The sequence below is a fragment of the Phascolarctos cinereus genome, unplaced genomic scaffold (assembly GCF_003287225.1).
Source record: "Phascolarctos cinereus isolate Bilbo 61053 unplaced genomic scaffold, phaCin_HiC Scaffold_726;HRSCAF=1367, whole genome shotgun sequence".
Lineage (NCBI taxonomy): Eukaryota > Metazoa > Chordata > Mammalia > Diprotodontia > Phascolarctidae > Phascolarctos > Phascolarctos cinereus.
The window spans coordinates 404940333-404963681 of record NW_027556098.1 but is presented as its reverse complement, the minus strand read 5'-3'; the positions used below and the strand labels follow the sequence as shown (position 1 = coordinate 404963681).

General features: G+C 54.0%; 1 protein-coding gene across 1 annotated transcript in view; it reads right to left on the bottom strand.

Annotated features, from left to right (window-relative positions):
- Positions 1–1822: 1822 nt before the first annotated feature.
- The window catches only part of DVL1 (dishevelled segment polarity protein 1), a 44527-nt gene continuing 23000 nt past the window's right edge, over positions 1823–23349 (bottom strand). Inside the window, 15 exon segments of the mRNA XM_020976351.2 lie at positions 1823–4568; positions 7261–7467; positions 8592–8759; positions 10502–10633; positions 12704–12853; positions 13777–13844; positions 13974–14050; positions 14411–14511; positions 14514–14549; positions 15183–15252; positions 15345–15438; positions 15793–15925; positions 16453–16565; positions 17882–18003; positions 18216–18285. Of these exon segments, the coding sequence (XP_020832010.1) occupies positions 4165–4568; positions 7261–7467; positions 8592–8759; positions 10502–10633; positions 12704–12853; positions 13777–13844; positions 13974–14050; positions 14411–14511; positions 14514–14549; positions 15183–15252; positions 15345–15438; positions 15793–15925; positions 16453–16565; positions 17882–18003; positions 18216–18285 (1945 nt within the window). The 3' untranslated portion in view covers positions 1823–4164.

Genomic DNA, 23349 nt, shown 5'->3' with positions numbered 1-23349 from the left:
GATCACCCCAAGCTGGACAGCTCCTGGCAGGAACAACTGCCCTGCCCATCGAGTCATCAGCTTGAATTAGCTCACTATGAGCCTGAAGATCAATGGCTAAGTGCTAACTGCTGAGCACTAAGAGATGTAAAAAAATGAAGGCGACTCTTGTCCTGCCCTCAGAAAGCTCACAATCTATCAGTAAGTGGTGGAAAGGTCAAGACACGGGCACAGAAATTTAATAGGACTGGATACAAGAAGTCCCAGCTTTCACAGGTTCAAGATTGAAGAGAGGAAGAGCTCACTTCTGCCTGATGGGGGAAGGAGATAGGGAAATAGGGCAGGCTTCATTGAAAGCTGAGATGACACAAGAGAATGGGGCTGAATCCAGTTTGGCTGGAGTGCAGGGCAGGGGAGAGATCTGAGGCCCCAGAGACCTAGAAGGGCCATCACACATTATCCAGTCCAACTTCCTCATCCGACTGAAGCCCAGAGAAGTTGTGACTTGCCCAAGGTCACACAGCTAGTAAGCCACAAAGGTACAATTTGAATCCAGGTTCTTTGTTGCTAGGTTCAGCCCTCTTTCCACCACATAACTCTGGGAAGACCACCTACAGCCAATTTTGTTATATATGGTTTATCTCCCACGAACACTGAAACTACCATCCCCAGCTCAGCTCCAGGCTCTGCTCTCTCTTTCCTCATCCCTATTGGTAGGTAGGAGCTCAGGAAGGACAGGCTCATCCTGGCCTGAGCCAGACAAAGGCCGATTATGGATCGTCTACTCCAGGATTAGCCAGACTACCACTACTACCATCATTTTCCCCCTCCCCCAGAATGGGCAGGGAGGCAATTGGGAAGTGTGGAGGAAGGAGGAGACCTTAGGTGGCTCAAACCCTTTAGTTTGTGAAAAGGAAGGCTAGGGTCAGAGAAGAGCCTGTCCTAGATGTACTTCTGACTTCACACAAGCCTTAGCCCTGATTTGGGCTGATGTGGGGCAGCACAGGTATAAAAGAGGATTGGAATTTCTTTTCTTTTTCTTTTCTTTTTTTTTTTTCGCTTTTTGGTGAGGTAGTCAGGGTTAAGTGACTTGCCCAAGGTCACACAGCTAGTAAGTGTCAAGTATCTGAACCTAGATTTGAACTCAGGTCCTCCTGACTCCAAGAGCTCTATCCACTGTGCCTAGCTGCTCCCCTGGAATTTCTTTCTCTTTTTTTTTTTTTTTGCTTTTTGATAAGACAGGATTGGGAAACCAGCCAGTGCACGTACAGCCACAGATGCAGGAAAGGGAGCACCATGGAAAGAAGACACTAGAACAGCAACTCTCCCTGGTCAAAAGTGAGATCTGCAAAGCACCTTGTAAACCTTCAAGTGATAGGTTGGCTACTATAAGTAGAGTGAACCCTTCAGCACCATGGATAGCACTCTAGGCTTCTGCTGACTGTCTTCTAAGACCCAGGGGCTTTCCCCAACCTGAGAACAAAGGAAGCCCAGGAAGAGGTAGCAGTTTGGAAATCATCCAAGCAGCTAGGGGTGCATTGGCTACAGCACTGGGCCTGGAGTTAGGAAGACCTGAGTTCCAATGTGGCCTAAGGCACTTACCAGCTATGTGACCCTAGGCAAGTCACTTCACCCTGTTTGCCTCAGTTCCCTCATCTGTAAAATGAGCTGGAGAAGGAAATAACAAACCACTCCAGTATCTCTGCCAAGAAAACCCCAAATGGGGTCACGAAGAGTCAGATACAATTGAAATGACTGAACAACAAGACCGAGTTTGGAAAAGGTGACAGCCCAGACCCAAACAGCCTGATGGCAAAGTAAGAAAAGACAGGAGACCAAGAAATCACATAAAATTAAAAGCTTCTTTTTTTAAGTGTTTAAAATAGCATTTACACAGAAGCAGCATTTACACAGATGCAGCTATATATTAACTATACAAACACTCAGGCTTTGATACAATATCTACAGAACAGAATCCTGTGGAAGCGAGAGACACTGGACAGGAAGCGGTGCATTCCACATGAGCCAAGGCCCCTCGGGATGGGCACACCTGAGACCAGGTGAGGGTCTGGGGAAGGTGCACCTGAGACCAGGTGAGGGTCAGGGCACACCTGAGACCAAGTGAAGGTCTGGGGAAGGTGCACCTGAGACCAGGTGAGGGTCAGGGCACACCTGAAACCAGGTGAGGGTCTGGGGAAGGTGCACCTGAAAACAGGTGAATGGTCATGGCTGGACACACCTGAGACTAGGTGAGGGTCTGGAGAAGGTGCACCTGAGAACAGATGAGGGGGGCCAGGGCTGGACACACCTGAAAACAGGCTGGGGTCAGGGGAAGGAGCACTGCAGAGACAAGGGCCCGGGGTGAGGGTGTGTGCATTATTTCAAAAGCTTCGCCTTTATCGCCCACCTCCCCCCATTATTGTACATACACAGTCTAGTGTGGGTTTCTGCCAATCACTGGCTAGAGTACTTTTGTCCTTTAAAAGCAAACCATGCTCATTCAGTCAGATGCAAACAAAGCAAACAGGAAGGCGTATTATGGGCAGAGTCTCTTCCGTCTTCTGGCTTTGGCCCATTCACTGACCACGCTCCCGCCATGGCAGCCCCAGCTAAATGCACAAAGCCCAACTCTGCTGCCTCCTGGCTCTCCTCTCCATCTTACAGGCCTGGGCTGGGGGGATCCAGGGGAAAGTCGGGCCAGCTGCACGAGGGGGTTTAGCCACAGTCCGCCTCGACCCTGTCAGTGATGCAGGGGTGGGGGGACCTGCCCTCAAGGCCTGGTGCAATAAATAAATAAATAAAACAGCACTGTTAGGGCACCCCAAACCACTGGGGGGTGAGAGTGGGGATGATATCAATCCCACCTTTCACTCCCAGAGCTTTGTGTTCAGATTTGGAGAATAGGGAGGAGATTTGAGCCTAAACCTCCCTCCGACCACTCCCCTCCCCCCAAATCACCACTGACCCTACAGCAGCCAGGCAATGAATGGCCCCACCTGACTTCTTGGCTGGGACACCCAGGGGACAGGAGAACATGAGTGAGAAGATGCATCCAAACAGAAGGAAGAGGCTCAGGACGGGACAGTCCTGCCAGGGGAAGGCAGAGCTCTCTAGACCAGGCGGAGGGGAGGTGGGGAAGGGGTGGGGAGGGACACTTCTCACTCATGGATAAGCCACGACAAGCAGAGGCTTGACAAACCACAGACCTCTTAAGGGTCACCCTCCCCACATGAGCCAAGACCATCATCATCCTGCTCCCTCCACACGTTTGTCATTATAGACAGACAGCGCTAAGCCTTCTCCTAACTCCCAACTCCACCCCCAACGAACACACCAGATTTAACCAGGACAGAAACCTGGGTAATCCACAGGCAAAGTGATGAACCCTGGACAATGGGGAATTGACCAAAATAGGGCCCTCTACTTTCCTATTCAAAACAGTCCTCCTCACTTAGGGCTGAGCTAGCTCATCCCTCCAGCACTCTCAAGCTCCATGGATGTGCCCTGGGGGGGGGGGGACTTCCCAACCCTAGGGAAGGGGACAGAGCCCAAGCAGCCCTGCCCCCTCTACCACCCATCCAGGGAGCTCTTTGGCAGAGAAGCCAACTGAAAGCCCTAGACAGAAACACAGCCCCCCTAGGAGACAAAGATTCTGAGCTAGAAAGGACCTTGCAGATTGTCCACTCCTACTCCCTAACTGTATGGATGAGAGAAACTGAGGCCCCAAGAGGGGAAATAATTAGCCCTAGGTCACATCTTGAGCTAGCGGCAGAGCTATGCTTCCACCCCCATCATCTGACTCCTTCATCCGATACATCCCATTCACTGCCTCTCAGGGTCCTCAGCCCTGGGGTCCCTCCCACGGCCTGGGCTGGGGCCCCACAGTAAGTGTTTCAGGAACACAAGTTCATTATCACAGCGGCCATCGATGAGAACTCCCCCTCCCCCACCCTGGCATTGCTTCCAATGATCTGGGTTGGGTGCTGTCCTCTGTAGGTGCAGAGCATCGAGGGGGACTCTAGTTAGCAAGCCTGCTGAAGGGGTGGGAGGGAGGTGGGGAGCACATTTGGCACTTATGACTAGGGGGAGCTCATCACCATTATCGTCCTTTTCACCAAAGCCTTCAAATTCTCCTCCAAAGATGGGAACCCAGAGGGGAAGAGGAGTCGGAAGGCACTTTCCCCATTACATGATGTCCACGAAGAATTCGCAGGGGTTTCCCATAGCCTTCTGGAAGGACTGGCGGCTGCCAGTGAGCTCGGGGGGCACTGCGGCCAGCTCGCGCACAGGTGGGCCCCCAGGGGGGCCACTGAGCGTTGTCAGCGCCCTGGTGCCCGCCTTGGGCAGGGGGTGCAGCGGGGGCAGGCCAGGGGCACCGGTGGAGAGCTGGCTCCGGGGGCTGCTGCCCCGGCTGAGCTGGCTGGGCGGGCGCTCCCGCCGGCCCCCACTGCCTGCCGCACTGCGCACCGTGTGCTCCGACTCACTGCTGCCCCCGCTTCCCCCGGCCCCTGTCCGGCGCTCCTTCTCCCGCCCCAGTGCCCGCCGGCTGCTCTCGCTGGCGCTCCTGTTCGAGCCGCTGCTTCTGCTTCCTAGAGAGACAGAGAAGGCAGGGGAGCAGTGCATCAGGGCCAGTCCTGTGCCCAGCAGCTCCTACCATGGCACCCATCACGGTGGGGGAGGAGGGGAGAAGAGCCATGCAGACACCAAAAACCCCAGCAGAGAAACATCCCAGTAGCTACAGCAGACTGGGGATGGGAGGCAAGGGGGAACATGCAAATCCAGCAAAGGCACAGAATGGGGAGTGGAAGTGGGGGGTGGGGAAGAAGGAAGGCACCACCAGACAATGATCACAGAAGAAGGTTCAGTGACCTCACTAACCCTCCCCCCTCCCCCTGCAGGCCCTCCATCCTTAGACAATCAGTTTGGCCAATCCAGGTGAGGGCTTCCCTGCACCTTGTGAGGAGATGGGGTTCTCAGTTCTACCAAAGGGGACATAGGCACCAAGTGGGGGAACAGCACACCCACCTTGCCCATCAGGAAGGGCCTGTTGGCAAACTCAACCCCCCCCCCACCTCCTGTGCAGCTGGACAGACCTAGCCCATAGCAGTCGGGCGCCCCCCCCCCCACCCTCAGCCCCTCAGCGGCCTCTGCTTGGGCAGGGGAGGGAGCTGGTGAGCTCCCTGGGTGCCTGACCAGCTCTGGTGGGGGGAGGGGGAGAGAGCACCTGAGAACACCACCCTCGAAGCCCTGCCTCTCTGTGGTGCCTCTGCCTGGGGGCAGCACGGGCGTCTCAGGGGCATGCCATGGCACCGATCTCATACACAGGCTTACCCGTCCCCCAGAGGCATCCACTCCGTTAGGAGTCCTTCAGTCTAATGCTTGCTCAGCACAAAACAAGGGAATAATACCAAGTTATACGTCAGGAAGCGCTGCATACCCTCCAGTGCCCAGGGGGCAGAGCCAGCACTGTGGCCATGGGCACCCCGGGCCCTCGGGGAGGCCTCCCACCCCGCTGCTCTGACAGATCACATCCAAGCTCAGCACACGGCTTCTCTGCTCAGCAGACCTCCTAGCTCGAGCCCACCGTACACCAACATTATTGTGTGACTGTTCACTCAGAGCTGACATCATTTATCCATCTGTTTCTCTGGAAGCAGATCCCTTTGGCACAACTGTGGGCAGAGCCTCATGCTGAAGGCTCATAGAGATGGGAAGGACTGTGAAGGTCCCTTATCCCAACACCTTCATTTTACAGCTGAGGAAACTGAGGGCAAGTGACCAGCTCTGGGCCAGACAGGGAAGTGGCAGAGCTGGGCTCTGCATCTGAGTTTCTGATTCCTGAGCCAATGTTCTTTTCCCCAGCTCAAGACTGCCTCCAGAAGGGCCTTGAACAGTGTGCTCGTGATCTCCAGAACTGCCCAGGGGGTGCATCCTGACTCACAGGATACCCTCCCCTCTCTCCCAAGCAGCAGATCCAGGTGTCCCTGTGTCTAGAGGACATCACCCCCTGGGGCCAGCTGGTTTAGATGCCGCCGTCTAAGACCGCTTTGCCGTCAGCAGCTCCATCATCATCCCCGTGTCTCAGTTTCCAAATCTGTGAATCAGCCCTGAGCCTTCCCTCTCCTCCTCTTCCCCCAACAGGCTCAGCTGCAGGACCAATCTTCCTAATCCAGACCTTTCCCCTTCTGACCCATCCCCTACCCAGTGTGCCCATCTCTGGCCTGCTGAGGCTGCCGCTGTCACCTCCCTATCGCCTAGGACTGAGAAGGTCCGAAAACCAAAGGGATGGTAGCGACAGACAAGCCAGACCGCCTCCCGGCACAAGAGGTGCGCAGTGACCTGCCGCGGGTCCCACAAGGAGTTAGAACCAAGCAGAATCCAAGTCTTCTGACTCCGGCTCCATAACCCAGTGTAGACAAAGGGAGGCAGCAGGGCACTGGCCTTGTCAGGAAGACACGGGTTCAAATCTTGCCTCAGATACTCACTAGCTGTGGAACCCTGGGCAAATCCCGTCACCTCCGTTTCATTTCCTCATCTGCAAAATGAGGGGGGCTAATCTCAGGAGTCTCTGAGGCTCCTTCCCACTCAAAAACTCTGGCTTGCTCCCTCGGCCCCCTGGCCACCTGGTACGGTCACCCCCAATCCGTGGCTTTATACACGCCATCTCTCCCACTTGGTCCATTCAAGCCCTCCCTCGTCTTCAAGGACCTGGCTCGAATCCCCCCTTCTCCTGGGAAGCCTGCCCTGATCACTGGGGTCCAAAGGGAGACCTTCCCCGCTGCGGCCCTGGCCTGGCCTTGAATTCCACCCATTTCTCTTCTTCCTAATCACTCTCCTCCTTCAGGTTCCGCCCACCAGGTGGTCATTTTCACTGGGCCCTTGACATACGTGGACCTGTCGCATAGGGAAATGAGAGCCAGGGGCCAGGGCTCAGACCATGCTGCCCCTCCTGGCATCTCCACAGCGCGGGGCTACACACAGAGAAGACTCAGACGGTACTTGCTCAGCTGAACTAGGAACGCCTAGTCTAGGTCAGCCCTGGACACTGTCCCTCAGCCCCAGTGTCAGCCAGCTCCAGGGGCCACGTCAGAAGGCGGGGAAGGGGTATTGCGGCAGGGAAGCGGCCCCGCTGACACTCAGCTGAGGAAGCCCAGCCTTTAGGGAGCGCGTGGGAAGGAGGTGCGGGACAGCAGCAGAAACAGGAGGAAGAAGCTGACGGCCAGGGCCCGGGGGAGCCTGGGAAGGCGCGGGGTGCTACGCGCTGGGCCCTGGGGGCCTCACCTTCGCTCTGCTGGCTCCCTGCACTCCCGCTCCCATAGCTGAAGCCTGGGTCCTGGTAGGCAGGTGGGAAGCCCGAGGGAGGCACAGGGTAGGGGTAGGAATACCCCTGCCCTACAGGCCACGGGGCCGCCGGGTGGGGGAGCGGGGCCAGCGTGTCCTGGTCCGAGGCTCCTCCAGAACCGTTGTTGAGGTTAAGTGCTGCCAGGTCTGGGGGAAGGAAGCAGAGAGGAGGAGAACGTGTCTGACATCACGTCCCACTCACACCAGCCAGAGCTTCGGGGCCCGTGGCTATCTGCATGCCATCTCCCCATTAGACTGGAAGCTCCTTGAGGGCAGGGACTGGTTTTTCTTTTCCCCTTCTTTGTAGCCTTGCCTGGCATACAGCAGGTGCTTAATAAGTGTCTGCCGGCTGACTGTGGGGGAGCAGAGTGAGGACAGCTCCTCCTTCTAGCCCAACTTGGCCGGCAGCAACCCCAACAATGCGACAGGAAGGGGAGAAGGGCTTCCTGCAGCCAATGTGGGGGTTACCTCCACCCTTCACCCACAACACACAGCCCTTTCTTCCCCCCATCTTGAATCCTTCACATCCCATTCCTCATCCAGAACAGAACAGAGGAAAGAGCCCTTAGAGGGGGCTCTGGACCCCTCGGTCCGGCTCCAGCTCTCCTAACTGCCCTGTGACCACAGGCCACTCACTCCCCCACCCAGGCCTCTGCCTCCTTCTCTGCAAGAGCTGACCACTAAGGGCTGGCCAGGGCTACATTTCATGGCGGGTGGCTCTGTCCAGAGCTGCTGCCTCTTGGGGAGTCCCAGCTCTCCCCCCAATCAGATCTCAAGGGCAGGTTATCTCCAGGGACCACTTCTCCATCCTGAGACTAAGGGCCTTCTGAGAAAAGGCCAAAAGGTCATCTCTCCCCAGTAATAATAATCATCATCATATGATCATTATTAGAGCTAGCATTTACACAGCACTTTAAGGTTTACAAAGCACTTTACAAATATTTCATCTGATCTTCACAACCAACCTGGGAGTGAGGTGCTATCAATTATCTCTACTTTAGGGATGAGAGAGGTTACATAACGTGCCCAGGGTTACAAGCTAGTAAATATCTGAGGCTAGATTTGAATTCAGGTCTTCCTGACTCCAGGCCCAACACTCCATTTTACAAATGGGGAAACTGAGGCAGAAAGCAGTCACTGGTGGTTACAAGAGACTCGCCCAGGGTCCCCCAGCTAAGGGGGCCAGATTCAGGTCTTCCTGAGCACTTCTCATTGCCCATAATTTTTCCCAACACTGCCCTCCCCCCCCCCATGCCCTGGCCTGTCCTTACTGCTGCACAGGTCACCGAAGACGTAATAACACTGCTCGGAGAAAGTGATCTTATTCACAGTATGTCTCAGGTAGCCGTGCTTCAGCATGCTGCTGGCATACTTGCGGGCCTCCCGCCGGTCTTTGAAGCCCTCCACATGTGTATAAAGCCAGTCCACCACATCTGCCCCTATAAGAGGGAAGGGAGATGGGAGGCATCATCAGGAACCTTCCCCTCCCTCTGCCGTGACTCCCGCTACCTAGAGCCCAAGGCTACAACCCGTGCAGCACAGGGCCAGGTCTCACCAAGAGGCAGCAGGGAGACGAGCAAAATGGGTGGATGGATACTAATAATAATGACAGCAATAATAATCATTCCCATGTCTATAGCATGTCAGGATTTTCAAAGCACTCTTTCACAGTCCCATCCCTTGGACCCATGACACAAGTAGTGAATTATTATTATCTCCATTTTACAGATGAGAAAACTGAGGCACAGAAAGGGAGGGTTACTTTCTAAGGGTTGCACCACTAGTGTCAGAGTTGGAAATCAGACCCAGGTCTCTTGCCTGCAAGTGTGGTCCTCTCTCCTCTATACCAAAGTAGGGCCCAGCTGGCCTTGGTCCTGGAACCAAGTGCCTGGGGGCCCTGGCTGTTCTTTACGCCAAGTGTGAACACATTCCATAGCTGCCAAACCTTCTGGGTTCGATATCCACAATCCTGTAGCCATTCCCTTCACTCCATTAGCAGAGACATCATTCAAATTCAAATTCTTCCTGTGTCTCCCCTGGACCACTGCCACAGCCTCCTAACTGGCCTCCCCATGTCCAGCCTCCACTCAAAGGCCAAAGGACTTTTCCTAAAGCACAACTCTGACCAAGACTCATTCTAGTGGCCCCGTAGGCTAAAGATCCGAGTCCTCTTGTATTTAAAATCCCTTCACAAAATCTACAGCTTCCCTTTACAGGGTAACTGTACGTGATTCCCCTCTCCCCACCACCTCCCCAGCTGCCATAGACTCCACGTTTTGGCTAAAGTGGCCTATTTGCTGTTCTCTGTATTCATCTTCCTATCTCCTCTTTCCGTGCCTTTGTCCAGTCTGTCCCCCACTCCTAGAATGCCCTCCCTCCTCACCTCTACTTCAAAGAATTCCTTGATCTTTTTCAAAGCTCAGTTCAAATATGATTATAATGGAATACTATTGTGCTATAAGAAATGATGAGCAGGATGCTCTCAGAAAAACCTGGAAAGACTTACATGAGCTGATGCAAAGTGAAATGTACTATGTACAAAGTAACAGCAATATAGTAAGGTGATCAGCTGTGAATGACTTAGCTATTCTCAGCAATACAATGATCTAACACAAGTCTGAAGGACTTGCTATCCATTCCCGGAGAAAGAACTGATGTGTCTCAATACAAACTGAAGCATGCTTTTTTTTTACTTTATTTTTCTTGAGTTTTATTTGTTTTTGGTCTGTTTTGTTTCACAATATGATTACTATGGAAATATGTTTTGCATGACTACACATGTATAACCTCTGTGGAATTGCTTGCCTTGTTAATGGTGGGGGGGGGGAAGAAGAGAATTTGGAACTCAAAGTTCCTAAGAAACAAATGTTAAAGTTGTTTTTACATGTAACTGGGGGAAAATAAAATAGTAAATAAATTTAAAAAAAAAACAAGTTCAGCTCCAGGACCATTTCCTACAGGAAGGAAGCCAATTCAGAGCCTCCCCTAGAAGTTACTTTGTAGGTGCTTAATAAATGTTGTGAATTGACCCCAGGTTTGCTCATGTGAATGAATAGATTTCTCCCCTACCTCCCACTCTCAGGATTCTAATTCCCCCAAAGCAGTGGATGGATTTTTTTCCCATTCTCTGCCCCACAGCCATGTCCAATTTCTCGTGGGCCCTGAGAGAGATCTGACTCACCGATGACTGCATTGGAGATGGTGATTTTCAGCCACATCCGGTCCCGGATCTCGAGGCCTGAGTCTGGAAGCTGCATGACCTTCACAATGGCCCCCATGTCACTCTTCACAGTCAGGGGAGATTCCTCGAGTTCTGAAAGGGAGAGACATCCCCTGCTTCCCTCAGCCTGGACGGGCCAGGGTTGGGTGAAGCCCCTTCTTCCTGCCCTACCTTCCCAGGGTGTTCACCGGCCCCTCGCCAGCTGGCCCCAAGCATGCCAACATGGTATACCATGGTGGCATCTCTGCCATGGCCCCCAATTCCAGGTCTTCCCAGAAACATTTGGCCACTCCCACCTCACAGCTCACAAATGGAGCAGGGGTTGGGGCTGGGCCAGTGTCAATGGACAACTAATCTCCCACACTCCTCCTGAAGTGAAGGTGAAAACCTCCCTATGGAGGGGCACAGCTGGATCTTGGTTCTTGGGGACAAAGGGGACTAAGGGCTGGGACCCAGGTGCTCCGGCCCACCAGCTGCATATATAGACACTGAGTCACCCTGGAGGCCACTTGGCTGTCAGTGCCTGCCATGAGCATGAGCTCCAGCCCTATCCAGAGGTGGGGCCGCTGTATCCTGTCCACCTCCACCCCCTTCCTAGACAGGGCCCTTCAGGGAACAGGACGAAGTGCCTCATCTATACATGTCCCTCCTCCCCAGCAGCCCTGGGGCCCTGGGCTTCAGGCCCACTCCCCTCCACAAGCTAGCTTTGGTGAGGTTAGTGCTGTTAGTGGGTAGGAAAGCAGGATGGGGATGCCCAGATGGGACCTGCACCCTCTAGGCCAGGGGTGGGGAACCGGCAGCCTCGAGGCCACACGTGACCCTCAAGGTCTCAAGCACGGCCTGAATCACTCTGGATTCATGCAAAGGCCACAGGCTCCCCACTCCTGGCGCAGGCCCTCAGGCGTCACATCCCCACAGGCTGCCTTACTCCTGCACATTCCCAACCTCCTGGCCCCTGCCTCCACCCTGACTTGTTCATACCCGGCCAGATGGGGGTGACAGCAGGAACCTCAAAGGTTGAACTCTGGGCCCCCCAATAAACACATGAGCATCTCCATGGAAACCCAAGCACACGGGCTGCTGGGGACGGGGTACGCTTGCGTGTCAGACCAGACGCACGCATGTCCATGTAACTGCTGTGCAAATGTGCACACACGTGTGTAGGAAGGTGGGTGATTCTGTGTGCACATGTGTGTGTGGGCGGGTGTGTAAGCCTGGGTGCACATGTGTAGGCAAGCGTGTGAGCCTGCATACACACACGTGTTTGTATAGCCAGATGTGTGCATCTGTACGCACACGGGTGTGGGCAGGGGTATGAGCAAGCGGGTTGCAAACCTGAGCACACCCGATGAGTATAGATGCACAAGTGTGTGTATGTGGGCAGGTGTGCAAGCCACTTGTGTAAGCAGGCTGTGAGCCTGGGTACACAGGCAGGGGTGCAAGCCTAGGTGCACGTGCCTATGTAGGCAGGTGTGTGAGATGGGGCGCACATGCGTGTGTGTGTGTATGCACACGTATGTGCAGAGGCAGGTTTGCGAAGCTGGGTCCACGCAGGTATGTGAGCCTGTGTGCATATGCATGTGGATAGCAGGTTGTGTAAGCCTGGACACACACGTGTGTATGCGTGTAGGCAGGTATGTGGGTCTTAGTGCACATGTGTATACATGCATGTCAGCAGGTGTGTGAGCCTAGTGCATGTGTGTCACCAGGTATGTGTGCCTGAATGCACACGTGTATACGCGTGTAGGCAGGTATGGTTGTCTGGGCGCACATATGTGTGTGCATGTGTGTCAGCAGGTATGTGAGCCTAGGTGCATTGTGCCACAGTTATATGGGTCTAGATATACACGTGTGTGCATGCATGTCAGCAGGGGTATGCATGCATGTGTAGGCGCGTGTGATTGTCTGGGAGCACACACGTGTGTGCACGTATGTCGGCAGGCGTGTGAACCTTAGGTGCACATGTGTATGTGTCACCAGGTGTGCACACGCATAGCATATGTGTAGGCAAGTGTGGCTGTCTGGGAGCACACACGTGTACGTCGGCGGGTGTGTGAGCCTGTGTGCACGTGTCCGTCAGCACCGTGGGCTGGGCTCCCCGTGTGGGGCCCGTCTCGCTCGAGGCCCGGCTCTGCCCCATGGGGCGTCTGAGCCGCCACTTACTTTCTGCATCAGGAATAGAGCTTGTTAGTGAGGAGCTGGTGGATGTGATGGTGCTCATGGAGGGGCTCGTACCGTAGCGAGGGAACGTTCCCGTCAGTGCCGCCGTGTGTGACAGCCACGCGGCAGGGTCGATGGGCCGCACCGGGTCAGCTGTGATGGCGCCCCCCGGGCCAGGGAGGAGGAGGGAAGAAGGAGAGACACAGACGGACGGACAGACGGAAAGGCGGAAGAGGGGAGATGGACAGACGGACATATCGGGAGTAAGAGAGGGCCAGATGGGGGATGGGGGAGAGATGGTCAGATGGGGGTGATTGACAGGTAAGGAGGTACAAGGGGGCAGAGGGAGGGTGACAGGCAGAGAGTGATGGGGACACAGGGTTGGAGGAGTAGGGCAGTCACCAGAGAGATGAGGGGGTGAGGTGGGCAGGGGACCGATACACAGGAGAGACAGATATAGACAGGCAGATGGGAACATGGGGAAAGAGATAGGAAAGATGGGAAAGGGGCAATAGAGAAAGAATTAGGCCAGGATCAATCCCAGGGTGCTCAGTGAATCTTCTCACACCCTTCCCTCCTCATGGCTCCCCTGCTTCAAAGCCTGCGGTGTCTGCCAACCACCTCGTAGAACACGTCTGAACTCCTGAGTCTGGCATTCAAGGCCTCTTCAGTGTAGCCTGGGCCCATCCTCCCCCATTGCTGGGCTCACCTGCTCTTAGCCTGCTTCCTGGATTCCCCTCACCTCCTAAAACATCACCTCCTCCAGGAAGTCTTCCCTGTTTAGCGCCCTCCCCACCCCCAGCCCTGCTTCCAATGGCTCCCTGACTCTGTCCCCCTCTGCTCTGCGGCTCCTCTGAGGGGAAGCCATAGCTCTTTCCCTGAGAAGAGCTGTGGCTCTGTCAGGCCCCTGGTTTATGGCATTAGGAGGGTTGGATTTGGGTTGGAGGGAAGGACGGTGGGAGGGGGACAAGGAGTGAAGTGAGAATCACCCTGCAGCAGGTCTGGGGCCGCTGGGGCCGCAGAAGGCCCCTCGTGGAGGAGGAGGAAGAGATGGTGCCTACAAAGGCATCGCTTACCCCGGGGGATGGTGAAGTAGCTCCTGGGCGTGGGGTCCCAGCACTTGGCCACCGTGAGGCTGATGGGTCTGAAGGGAGGCAGACAGGGCCCCTGGTCATTGCCCCCTACACACCCTCGTCCCTCCAGACCCTTCACACTGCAGCGCCGCTCTTCCTGGTCCCTCCCCCATCTCTCCTGGACGCCCCTAACCGCTCACCCTGGCTTGGAGACGATTTCTCTCAGGACCCGCACGGCATCATCGTTGCTCATATTCTCAAAATTGACGTCATTCACCTGTGAGTGGCAAGGCACAGTTGATGGGGTGGACCAGGGCAGAGTGGAGCCAGGGCAGCAAGCCAGGCGGGCTCCCTCACCCTTGAAAGCAAGGACTGTACTTATGCCTTTCTTTGTGGCCTCAGCCCTTAGCACGACGCCTGGTGCCCACAGTGAGCGCTTAATAAATCCTTGCTGACTGACTCAGGTGGACACTGAGTCACGGTGCCCCAGGAGGAGAGGGACAGCCAGAGACATTTAATTGACACGGCTTCCTGGCCTGGTCATTGTTCTAGAAGCTGGAGCACAGCAGGGAGCCTGGGCAGGAGGTGGGGAGACACAAAGGTGTGTCAGGGGCCAGGTCAGCTCCAGGGATCTCACCTGCAGCAGCATGTCCCCAGGCTCGATTCGGCCGTCAGCAGCCACCGCCCCACCCTTCATGATCGAGCCAATGTAGATGCCGCCATCTCCCCGATCGTTGCTTGCCCGACGATGCTGATGCCCAGGAAGTTGTATTTCTCTGGAGGAGAGGAGAAAGAGGAAGCAGGGGCTGAGCAGAGCCACTCAGGCCAGCTCTGGCCCAGAACCTCCCCAACCTGGTCTCTGCAAGGGAACTCTGACTGTGTGGGAGAAATGGTGGGTCTTGATGTAGTCCAGGGAAAGTTCCGGAAATGGTTTGGGGAAAGCAGGATTGTCTGGTGTTCCAGAGCCTGGGGGAATGAGAAAGGGACTCCTTGCTGCCTCCTTAAGCCAAGCAAGGGGGAGCCCAAAGCCCCCACCTCAGGTACTGGGGGAGGGGGAGGACAGCCTTGGGCAAAGAGGCCCAGGGGGTGAAGTCGACATAAGAGAAGCCACACTGGGGAGGGCTGGGCCCTGTGGGCGTCCCTTGGAGAACAAGGACCCCCAACTTCGAAGGGGATGCGGGGAACTTTATGATTTCTGCTTTGTTCCGTTAAATCCCATCTAGCTGCCTGGGACTGGAGCTCTAGCAGTGGAAGCCTGTGGGCTTGTTTCAGACTCAGGAGGGTGAGAGCTGACTATGTGTCCTTCCTGAGGAGGACTGAGCAAGGGCAGGGGGGGTGCCACCTCAAGGGATTGGGCAGGCAGAGTCCCAGGCTATCAGGAGAGAGGGCAGGGGGACCCAGGGCCTTACCCATGTTGAGTGTGACCGTGATGATGTTCAGAGACATGGTAGAGTCTGTGATGCTGCTGAAGGAGGAGGACTGTGGAAACAGGAGGGAGGACGCTAAGTAGGGACCCAATGCCCCCAGCTCCTCCATCCTCCTCTGCCCCCAGATCTCCTTGGTTTCCATACCCGGTCAATCTGGCGCATTCTTTGTTTTCTCCTCCGGCGTTTGTGCTTCCGAATGAGCCGGGATGACGTGCTCTGCTCAGTGGAGCTGCTCAGCCTGGGGACCCCAACATCTCAGTAAGTACATCCTAGCCCCACCCTGAGCTGGGGAACCTCACCATCTCAGTGGGTATCACTTAGACCCACCCTGAGCTGGGGACCCCAACATCTCATTTCCCTAGCCCTACCCTGAGCTGGAGACCCCAGAATTTCAGCAGATATCCCAGCCCCACTCTGAGTTAAGGTACGCCCTCCCTCCTCACCACCCCTGACTTAGACCCAGAATTACTTCCACTCCAACCCATCCCACCAGGATGCAGGGGGCCCCTCCAGAACCAGATGTGTGCAGCCCAAAGCCAGCCTTTGGGTATCATGAGCCGAAGCCCGCTATGAATGTCCCTGCGGCCCCCACCTGCTGGTGTCTTCGTCCTCCGAGTCGATAAAGCTGCTGGACTCCAGCTCGCTGCTCAGCACGGTGGAAGCGCTGTCAAAGGTGCCGGGCTCGCGGCGACGCTCCAGCTTTGGGTGCCCATTGATCCGAGGAGCTATCGCAGTAGGCACAGCGGGTCAGGGAGGGATACGGCTGATTTCAGCGGCCTGCTCTTGGGGAGCTTCCTTCCAATGGCAGCTGGACAGCAGTGAGACCTACCCCACTAACCCCACCAGCCACCCATACTGGTGGACCCCCCTAACTTGAAGGGGCCTGGAGTGGGGCCTGCCATGGAACCCAAAGAGGGTAGTAGCCTCACATCCCCCAGAGGAACCTCCTCCAAGGAGCAAAGCTTAGTCTTCCAAGCCTCCCACCAGCTCCTCCAAAGACCCTGAGCAAATCACTTCATCTCTCCAGGCCTCAGTTTCCTTATCTGTAAAATGGGACAGTTGGACTCAGTGGACTTTATCTAGCTCTCGTCCTATGATCCTATGACCTCCTCTTGCAGGGATCGCACAGCATCTCAGAGCTAGGGATGGTGCTGCCCGGTGGGAGGACCCTCACAGGTTGCTGGGAGCTCCCTTCTGGAAGGGCCACCCCAGTGAGGCTGAGAGGAAGATGACGGATGCCCAGCACTCTCACCATCTTCGTGGGCCTCCCGGTTCCGCCGCCGGTGCCGGTCCCGCCGGTGGCTGACCACAGACTCCGTGCCGGTCTCATTGTCCAGCCCATCTCGACTGCTGGCAGCGTTGGGGCTGTGGGAAGGCCCCGAGGTGTGTCACAGACTGGCCACGTCAGAGCCCCAGCCTGCCCAGGAGGCGGTAAGGCTTTCTGGGACCCAGGCTGTGCCCAATTAAACAGTGCGGCCTTGGGAGGCAGGTCATTTCCAGTTTATCCCATCTGTATCTCGTTTGTATTCTCATCTCCCCATTAGACTGCAAGCTCCTTGAGGGCAGGGAATGTTTTATTGCCTTTCTTCCAATCCCCAGTGCTCACTTAGCACCGAGCCTAGCACATAGTAGGCACTCAATAAATGTTTATTAGCTGACTGGCTGGCTTTGGAACCAGAGGAACCGAGTTCAAATCCCAGCTCTGACACCTGGGCAACTTTCAGGGCCTCAGTTTCCTCATCTGTAAAATGAAGCCAATGGGCTCCAAGGCCTCTCATGCTCCAGGATATTGATGAGCCTATGAGCCTATGAAATGGGAAAGAGAATGGAGCTACCAGCCTGGCCAGAAGAGGGCAGTGCAGACCAGTATCAGAGATCCAGGTACTCAAGGCCTCTGCCTGGCTGTTAATTCAGGGGCAGGGCTTAACCCTACCCCTGCAGTCCAGAAGGGGAGGCCTGGATCAGGAAACACCAGCCCAAGGGAATAACCGGGGGGGGATGGAGGCGTGGAGGAGAGGTGGAGCCCAAACCAGGGAATTCTGCTGCATGAAACTTTCCCCCAGTTTGGGAAGAGAGCAGGGATATTGGAGTCCTTGGGATGGAGGGTGGGGAGGTGTTCCCCTGACCCAGCATCTGATAGCTCTGTATTATAACTGATTCTTCTTGCTCAGTTGTTTCTAAATTGCTGACAAGCTCCAAGTGTTTTGAGCACCCTCAAAATCTGGGGCCCTGAGGCAAAGAACTGATCACCCCACCCCAGTTATCCTTCCCTCTGGTGGGATCCTCAGTATAATGTGATAATGTCACCACCGTGAGGGTGTGTGAGGTACTGTCCTTTCCTAAGTTTGTAGAACTGAACTGAAGGTAGGCAGAAGAGGTTCTCTGAGTCCCCGCAGGACTCCTCTGGTAAGTACCCACAGGCATGCCTCCCCTTCAAAGATGACCCTTTTTCATCTTCAATATTTACAGATGCAATTTAATTCCAATATCAAAGGCCAGTCAAGAGACAGGAGTCAGGGCTGCAATTTCAAACCCCCAGCTGGGACAGTCTCATCCAAGGAGGCTCAGAGAGTGTCTCACTGTGACACAACCCCCAGCCTTCCCCTGACTATAGCCATCCCTTCATCACGGCCCCATCACCCACCTGCCCTAAACCCCTGAGAAAATGAGGGAGCCCTTACTGAAAGGAGGGTGGCCGGGAGTCCCCGATGCCCCCGGTCCGTTCGATGGGCGGGGGCAGGTCTGTGTGGCTCTCGGTGCACTGAGATCCAGCATCGGAGTGGGAATTCTCCGCCAGCACCAGCTGCAGAGGAACGAGAATCTCAGACCCCCAAAAGCCCACCCCTGCTCCAAGCTCCTGATTATGTAACCCCCCGGCAATAAATCAGAAACAAATGACCCCTCCCCCAACCCAGGACACCCTCACACAGCCCCATGCTCTGTGGAATGTCAACCCCTGCCACAACGTCCCCAGGGTCATTCCTGTTCCTTCCCCAAGCCCCGGACCCCACTCACCCAGGAGACCACTCTGCCATTAAAACAGGGTAGCTTGGCATTGTCGTCAGAAATCTCTTCCTTTACCACCCTGAGAAGAAAAGGAACTGGTGAGACAGAAGAAGTGACCGTAAAAGCACCAAGAAGCCTGGCTTTGGGGCTCCCAGCCCCAAACACAAGGGGCAGCTTCTCTCAATCCAAAAGGGGCCTCTGGCCTCCAGCCGGTCCACAAAGTAGACACTGCCGCCCTTGGCCCTGGGCATCTTCTCTGGCTGCCTGCCCTCCCTGCCTCTTCTTCCCCATTTCTGCCTTCTGGGGCCCTCGACTTCATGTCCCTGCTAAAATTCTACCTTCTATAGGAAGCCTTTCCCGATCCCTCTGAACTCCAGTGCCTTCCCTCAACCGATTAGATGTCCAGTCTAGCCTGGATAGAGGGGGTTTAGACATGGCTGTTTGCATGTGTCCCCTCCAGCAGACTCTGAAAGTAGGGGACTGTCTGTTGCCTTTCTTTGTATCCCCCACACTTAGCACAGTGCTGGACACACAGCAGGTGCTCAATACATGCTGACAGATCATCCTGCTACAACCAAGAACAGGTAAGGCCTTCCCTAGCCAATTCCGCCTTCCTCCAAGATCGTTCAATGGTTACTCCCCTTCTCCATCCTGCTCGGGGACTTTAGCCCTCCCTCACCCTGGAATGATCCCCTCTCAATTACACACACACCAAACACACACTCTCTCTCTCTCTCTCTCTCTCTCTCTCTCTCTCTCTCTCTCTCTCTCTCTCTCTCTCTCTCTCTCTCTCTCTCTCTCTCTCTCTCCTCCTCATCTACCAGCCCATTTGCCCTGGTGAACCAGCTCAGAGAACGAGCAGGAAAGGCAACAGACCAAGAGACCAGGAGGTAGAGACTGAGCAGGCACAGGAGCACAGGATTCCAAGGTGGAAGAACGTGGGAGACACTGGCCCACACAAGAGTGCCACAAGAGCCTCTGGGACAGCCAGCCACCTTTCCTCCGTGCTCATCCTTCCTGCCTTCTGTATTCCCTTCTGCAGGAAGCTTACCTTCTCTTGCATGCATCCCTCCCTCTGTCTCTCTTTCTCCTTCTCTCTCTCTCTCTCCCTGTCTCTTTCTCCTATTTTCTCTCCCCCGTCTCCTCCCTCTCTGTATCTCTCCCTCCCTCTGTCTCTGTCTCTCCCTCCATCTCTTTGTCTCCCTCTGTCTATATCCCTCCTTCTATCTCTTCTCCTATTCTCTCTCCCCCTCTGTCTCTCTCTCTGCCTGCCTGTTTCTCTCTCTCTCTCCCTGTCTCTCTCTCTCTCCTTCCCTTTCCTGTTTCTCTCTCTGTATCTCTCCCTCCCTCTCTGTCTCTCCCTACATTTCTTTGTCTCCCTCTGTCTATATCCCTCCTTCTGTCTCTCTCTCTCTTTCTGTCTCTGTTTCTCTCTCCCTCTCTCTGTCACTGTCTCCCTGTCTCTCTCCCTCTCTGTCTCAGTTACCTCCTTGTCTCCCAATGATTCAGTTGTCCCTTCCATTCGGATGATTCTCAGATCTATGTTACATTTATCCCCAATCTCTCTCCAGCCCCACATCACCAACTGCCTATCAGACACTTCCAACTAGATATACCACTGGCATCTCAAACTCAGCCCATCGAAACAGATCTCATTCCCCCAAACCCTCCTCTCTTCTTCCACCTTTCTGCCAAGAGTGTCACCATCCTTCTAATTACCCAGGTTTGAAGGCCTGGCTGTTTCCCCTCCCTCTGCCCCCTCACATCCAATCAGTTGTCAGGTATTGTACATGTGGATCTGGCTTCTCTCCCAAGTGTCCCCTTCACTCTGCTCCCCTAGCCACCACCCCAATCCAAGCCCCCATGATCCTCTGCTGAGACTATCACAATAACCTTCTCCCTGGTCTCCCAGTTTTCCAGCCCATCCTCCACATGGCTGCCAAAATGGATTTCCTAAAAGACGGACCTCGCCATGACCCTCCCGTGGCTCCCTATTACCTCCACGGTTAGACTCCTCAGCCTGGTGCCCCCCACTCTTCTCACCCTTGGGCCAAATGCTTTCTTATACACTCCTCCCCTTCACACAGTAAAGTCCAGGCAAACTTACTTCCCTCCACTAGGCTGTCAAAGTGATCTTCCTTAAGCCCAGGCCTGACCATGTCACCCCTCTACTCAGTAAACTCCCATGGCTCCCTAGCACTTCCAGGATCCAGCAGAAAAGCCTCTATCTGGCATTCAAAGCCCTGCCTAAGCTGGTCACGTCCTCCTTTTCCCGTCCTCCTGTGCCCTTCCATGTGACACTGGCTTCCTTGCTCTTCCACAGACAAGACCCTCCATCTCCCAGCTCTGGGCATTTTCCCTGGCTGTCTGGAGTGTTTTCCCTCCTTGTCTCTGCCTCCTGGCTCCCCTGACCTCCTCCAAGTCTGACCCCAGATCCCCTCTTCTAAAGGAAGCCTTTATCAACCCCGCTGACACCAGTGCAACCCCTCTGGCAAGCATTTCCAATTTATCCTCTATCTGTCTTGTTCATCCATAGTCTGCCTGGTGTCTACCCCATTGGACTGGGAGAGTAGGTACTGTCTATCATCTTCCCTTAGCACCATGCCTGGCATACAGTAGGTGTTTAATAAATGTTTCTTGAGATAACTTGGCTTTCTCCTCACCCACGACTCGCCATCTCACAGCCCATGCCTGGAATGCACACCCTCCTCCCCTCTGCCTTCTGGGGCCATCTCTAGTCATCCTGATCCACATCTGACCACAGGACCCAGATGGCTCCGGAAGTGAAAGTGAGGCTGGTGACTGCATAACCCTGCCTCACTTGGATGTCACGGCATCACCTCCCTGATGTCATGGTCCTCTTCAAGAATGAAGGACAAAACAACAACACTGAATACACAAAGAGAAAAATCCAGCAGTCCCCATGTCCTCAAAGAGTTCATATGCAAATAAAATCTTTTCCTCGTAAAGTTGATTTTTTCCTTAGCTCAAATATAATTTCTATTACTACCTATTATATTTCATCTCGGCTCTGTGTTCTAGCCTGCTGGAATCTTTCTAAACCCTGGCTCAGGGATGCAGGGTCTAGGTTGTCCACTTAGCTTTAGGTCATCTGCCAATTTGCTAAAATCTTCAAACTCCACCTTTGTCCAAGTCTCTGGTAAGAAGCTTAACAGCATAGGGCCAAGGACTGTGGTACACCACTAGAGACCTTCCTCAACTTGCTAGGTGGTCCGGGGATGGAAAACTGGGAAGATTTGAGTCTGAATACTGTTTCTGACACTTAACCAGTTATGTTAACCTCTCTGTGCCTGTAAAGTGAGGGGCACTGTGCCACACACATCACAAATATCTCATTTGGTTCTTGGGAGATAGGTGTTCCTATGATCCCCATTTTACAGATGAGAAAACTAAGAAAGATGGAGGTTAAGTGACTGGCCCAGGATCACACAGCTAGCGAGTGTCTGAGGCCAGACTGACCCCATCTAGTTTGTCCCGTCCTGCCGAGTGTCAGGACTGAGGCCAAATGTGCCCCCTCACCTCAGGCTCTCTGCTTTACTCTGACTGTTAACTATGTCTGGTGTGTATCTGTAGAGGGATGTGTGAGACCACAGACTTGACATAGCTTTACCTCATTCACGGCTGGACTGTCTCTGGAATCATCTGTCAATAAACATTTATTAAGCGCTTACTATATGTGTGTATGAAGAGAGAGACAGATAGACAGACAGACAGAGACAGAGAGAGAGAGAGGAGAGAGAGTGTGTGCTATCAAGCAGTGTGCTAAGTGCTGGGGTTCAAAGAAAAGGCAGAAGAAAGTCCCTGCCCTCAGCCTCCTCAACTGCTTCATTTCCTTTCCAGCTGTCTCCCTCTGGGTTGCCTTCCCCAATTAGGGCATCAGCTCCCTGAAGAAGAGATCACCTTGTTTGCTTGGATATGGACCCCCAGCACTTAGCACAGTGCCTGGCACATACAGTCAGCGCTTAATAAATGTTCTATCTATTGTTGGTACCTTTCTTGGATTTTCTAGGCATCTCTATACAGTACAGTGGAAAGAGGATGGGTCAGGCACCAGAGGACCTGGGTTCAAATCTTGCCTCGGACGTTTACTGCCTGTGTGACCCCAGACAAGTCCCTTAACCTCCCTGAGCCTCAGTTTCCACATCTGTAAAATGAAAGGTAGAACAACTAGGTGGCACAGTGGATAGAGTGTTAGGCCTGGAGTCAGGAAAACTCATCTTCCTGAGTTCAAATCCAGCCTCAGACACTCATTAGCTGTGTGACCTTGGGCAAGTCACTTCACCCTGTTTGCCTCAGTTTCCTCATCTGTAAAATGAGCTGGAGAAGGAAACAGCAAACCACTCCAGTGTCTGCCAAGAAAACCCCAGATGGGGTCACAGAGAGTCCGATATGACTGAACGACAACAAAAATGAGGGGGTGGGCCAGAGGGCATCTGAGGGTCCTTATATTTCCAGATCCAGAAGCTACTCTTCCTACCTTGTACCTTCTGTGGCATGCCTAGAGGCAGCTCGATAGCCTGGAGGCAAACCTGGCCTCAGACACTCACTAACCACATGGCCCTGGGCAAATCACTCAAACTCCCTCTGCCTCAGTTTCTTTATCTGCAAAGCGGGGATAATAATAGTCTACCTCCCAAGGTCGTTGTGAGGATCAAATGAGATAATATTTGTAAAAAGCTTTACAAACCTTAAATTATATATATTTTTCTCTTTTTTGGCTAGGCATTGGGGCTAAGTGACTTGCCCAGGGTCACACAGCTAGTAAGTGTTATGTGTTTGAGACCGGTTTTGAACTCAGGTCCTCCTGAATCCAGGGCTGGTGCTCTATCCACTGTACCACCTAGATGCCCCACCTTAAAATTATATATAATATACATATGTAGGTATGTATATATATAAATAAGATATGTATATATACACATGTACATATCTATCTAGATATATAGATATATCTATAGATAGAAATAAAAAAAGAATGTATCATGCCTGCTGGCCATCCCCACCATCATTACTGAGCCTGGAGGATATGTCTCAGCAGCATGTTCCTTTTCAGATCTCTTTAGATTAGAATTGCTGGCCTCCAGGCCAATACAGTTTTTACCCGCCTTCTCTAGGTATCACA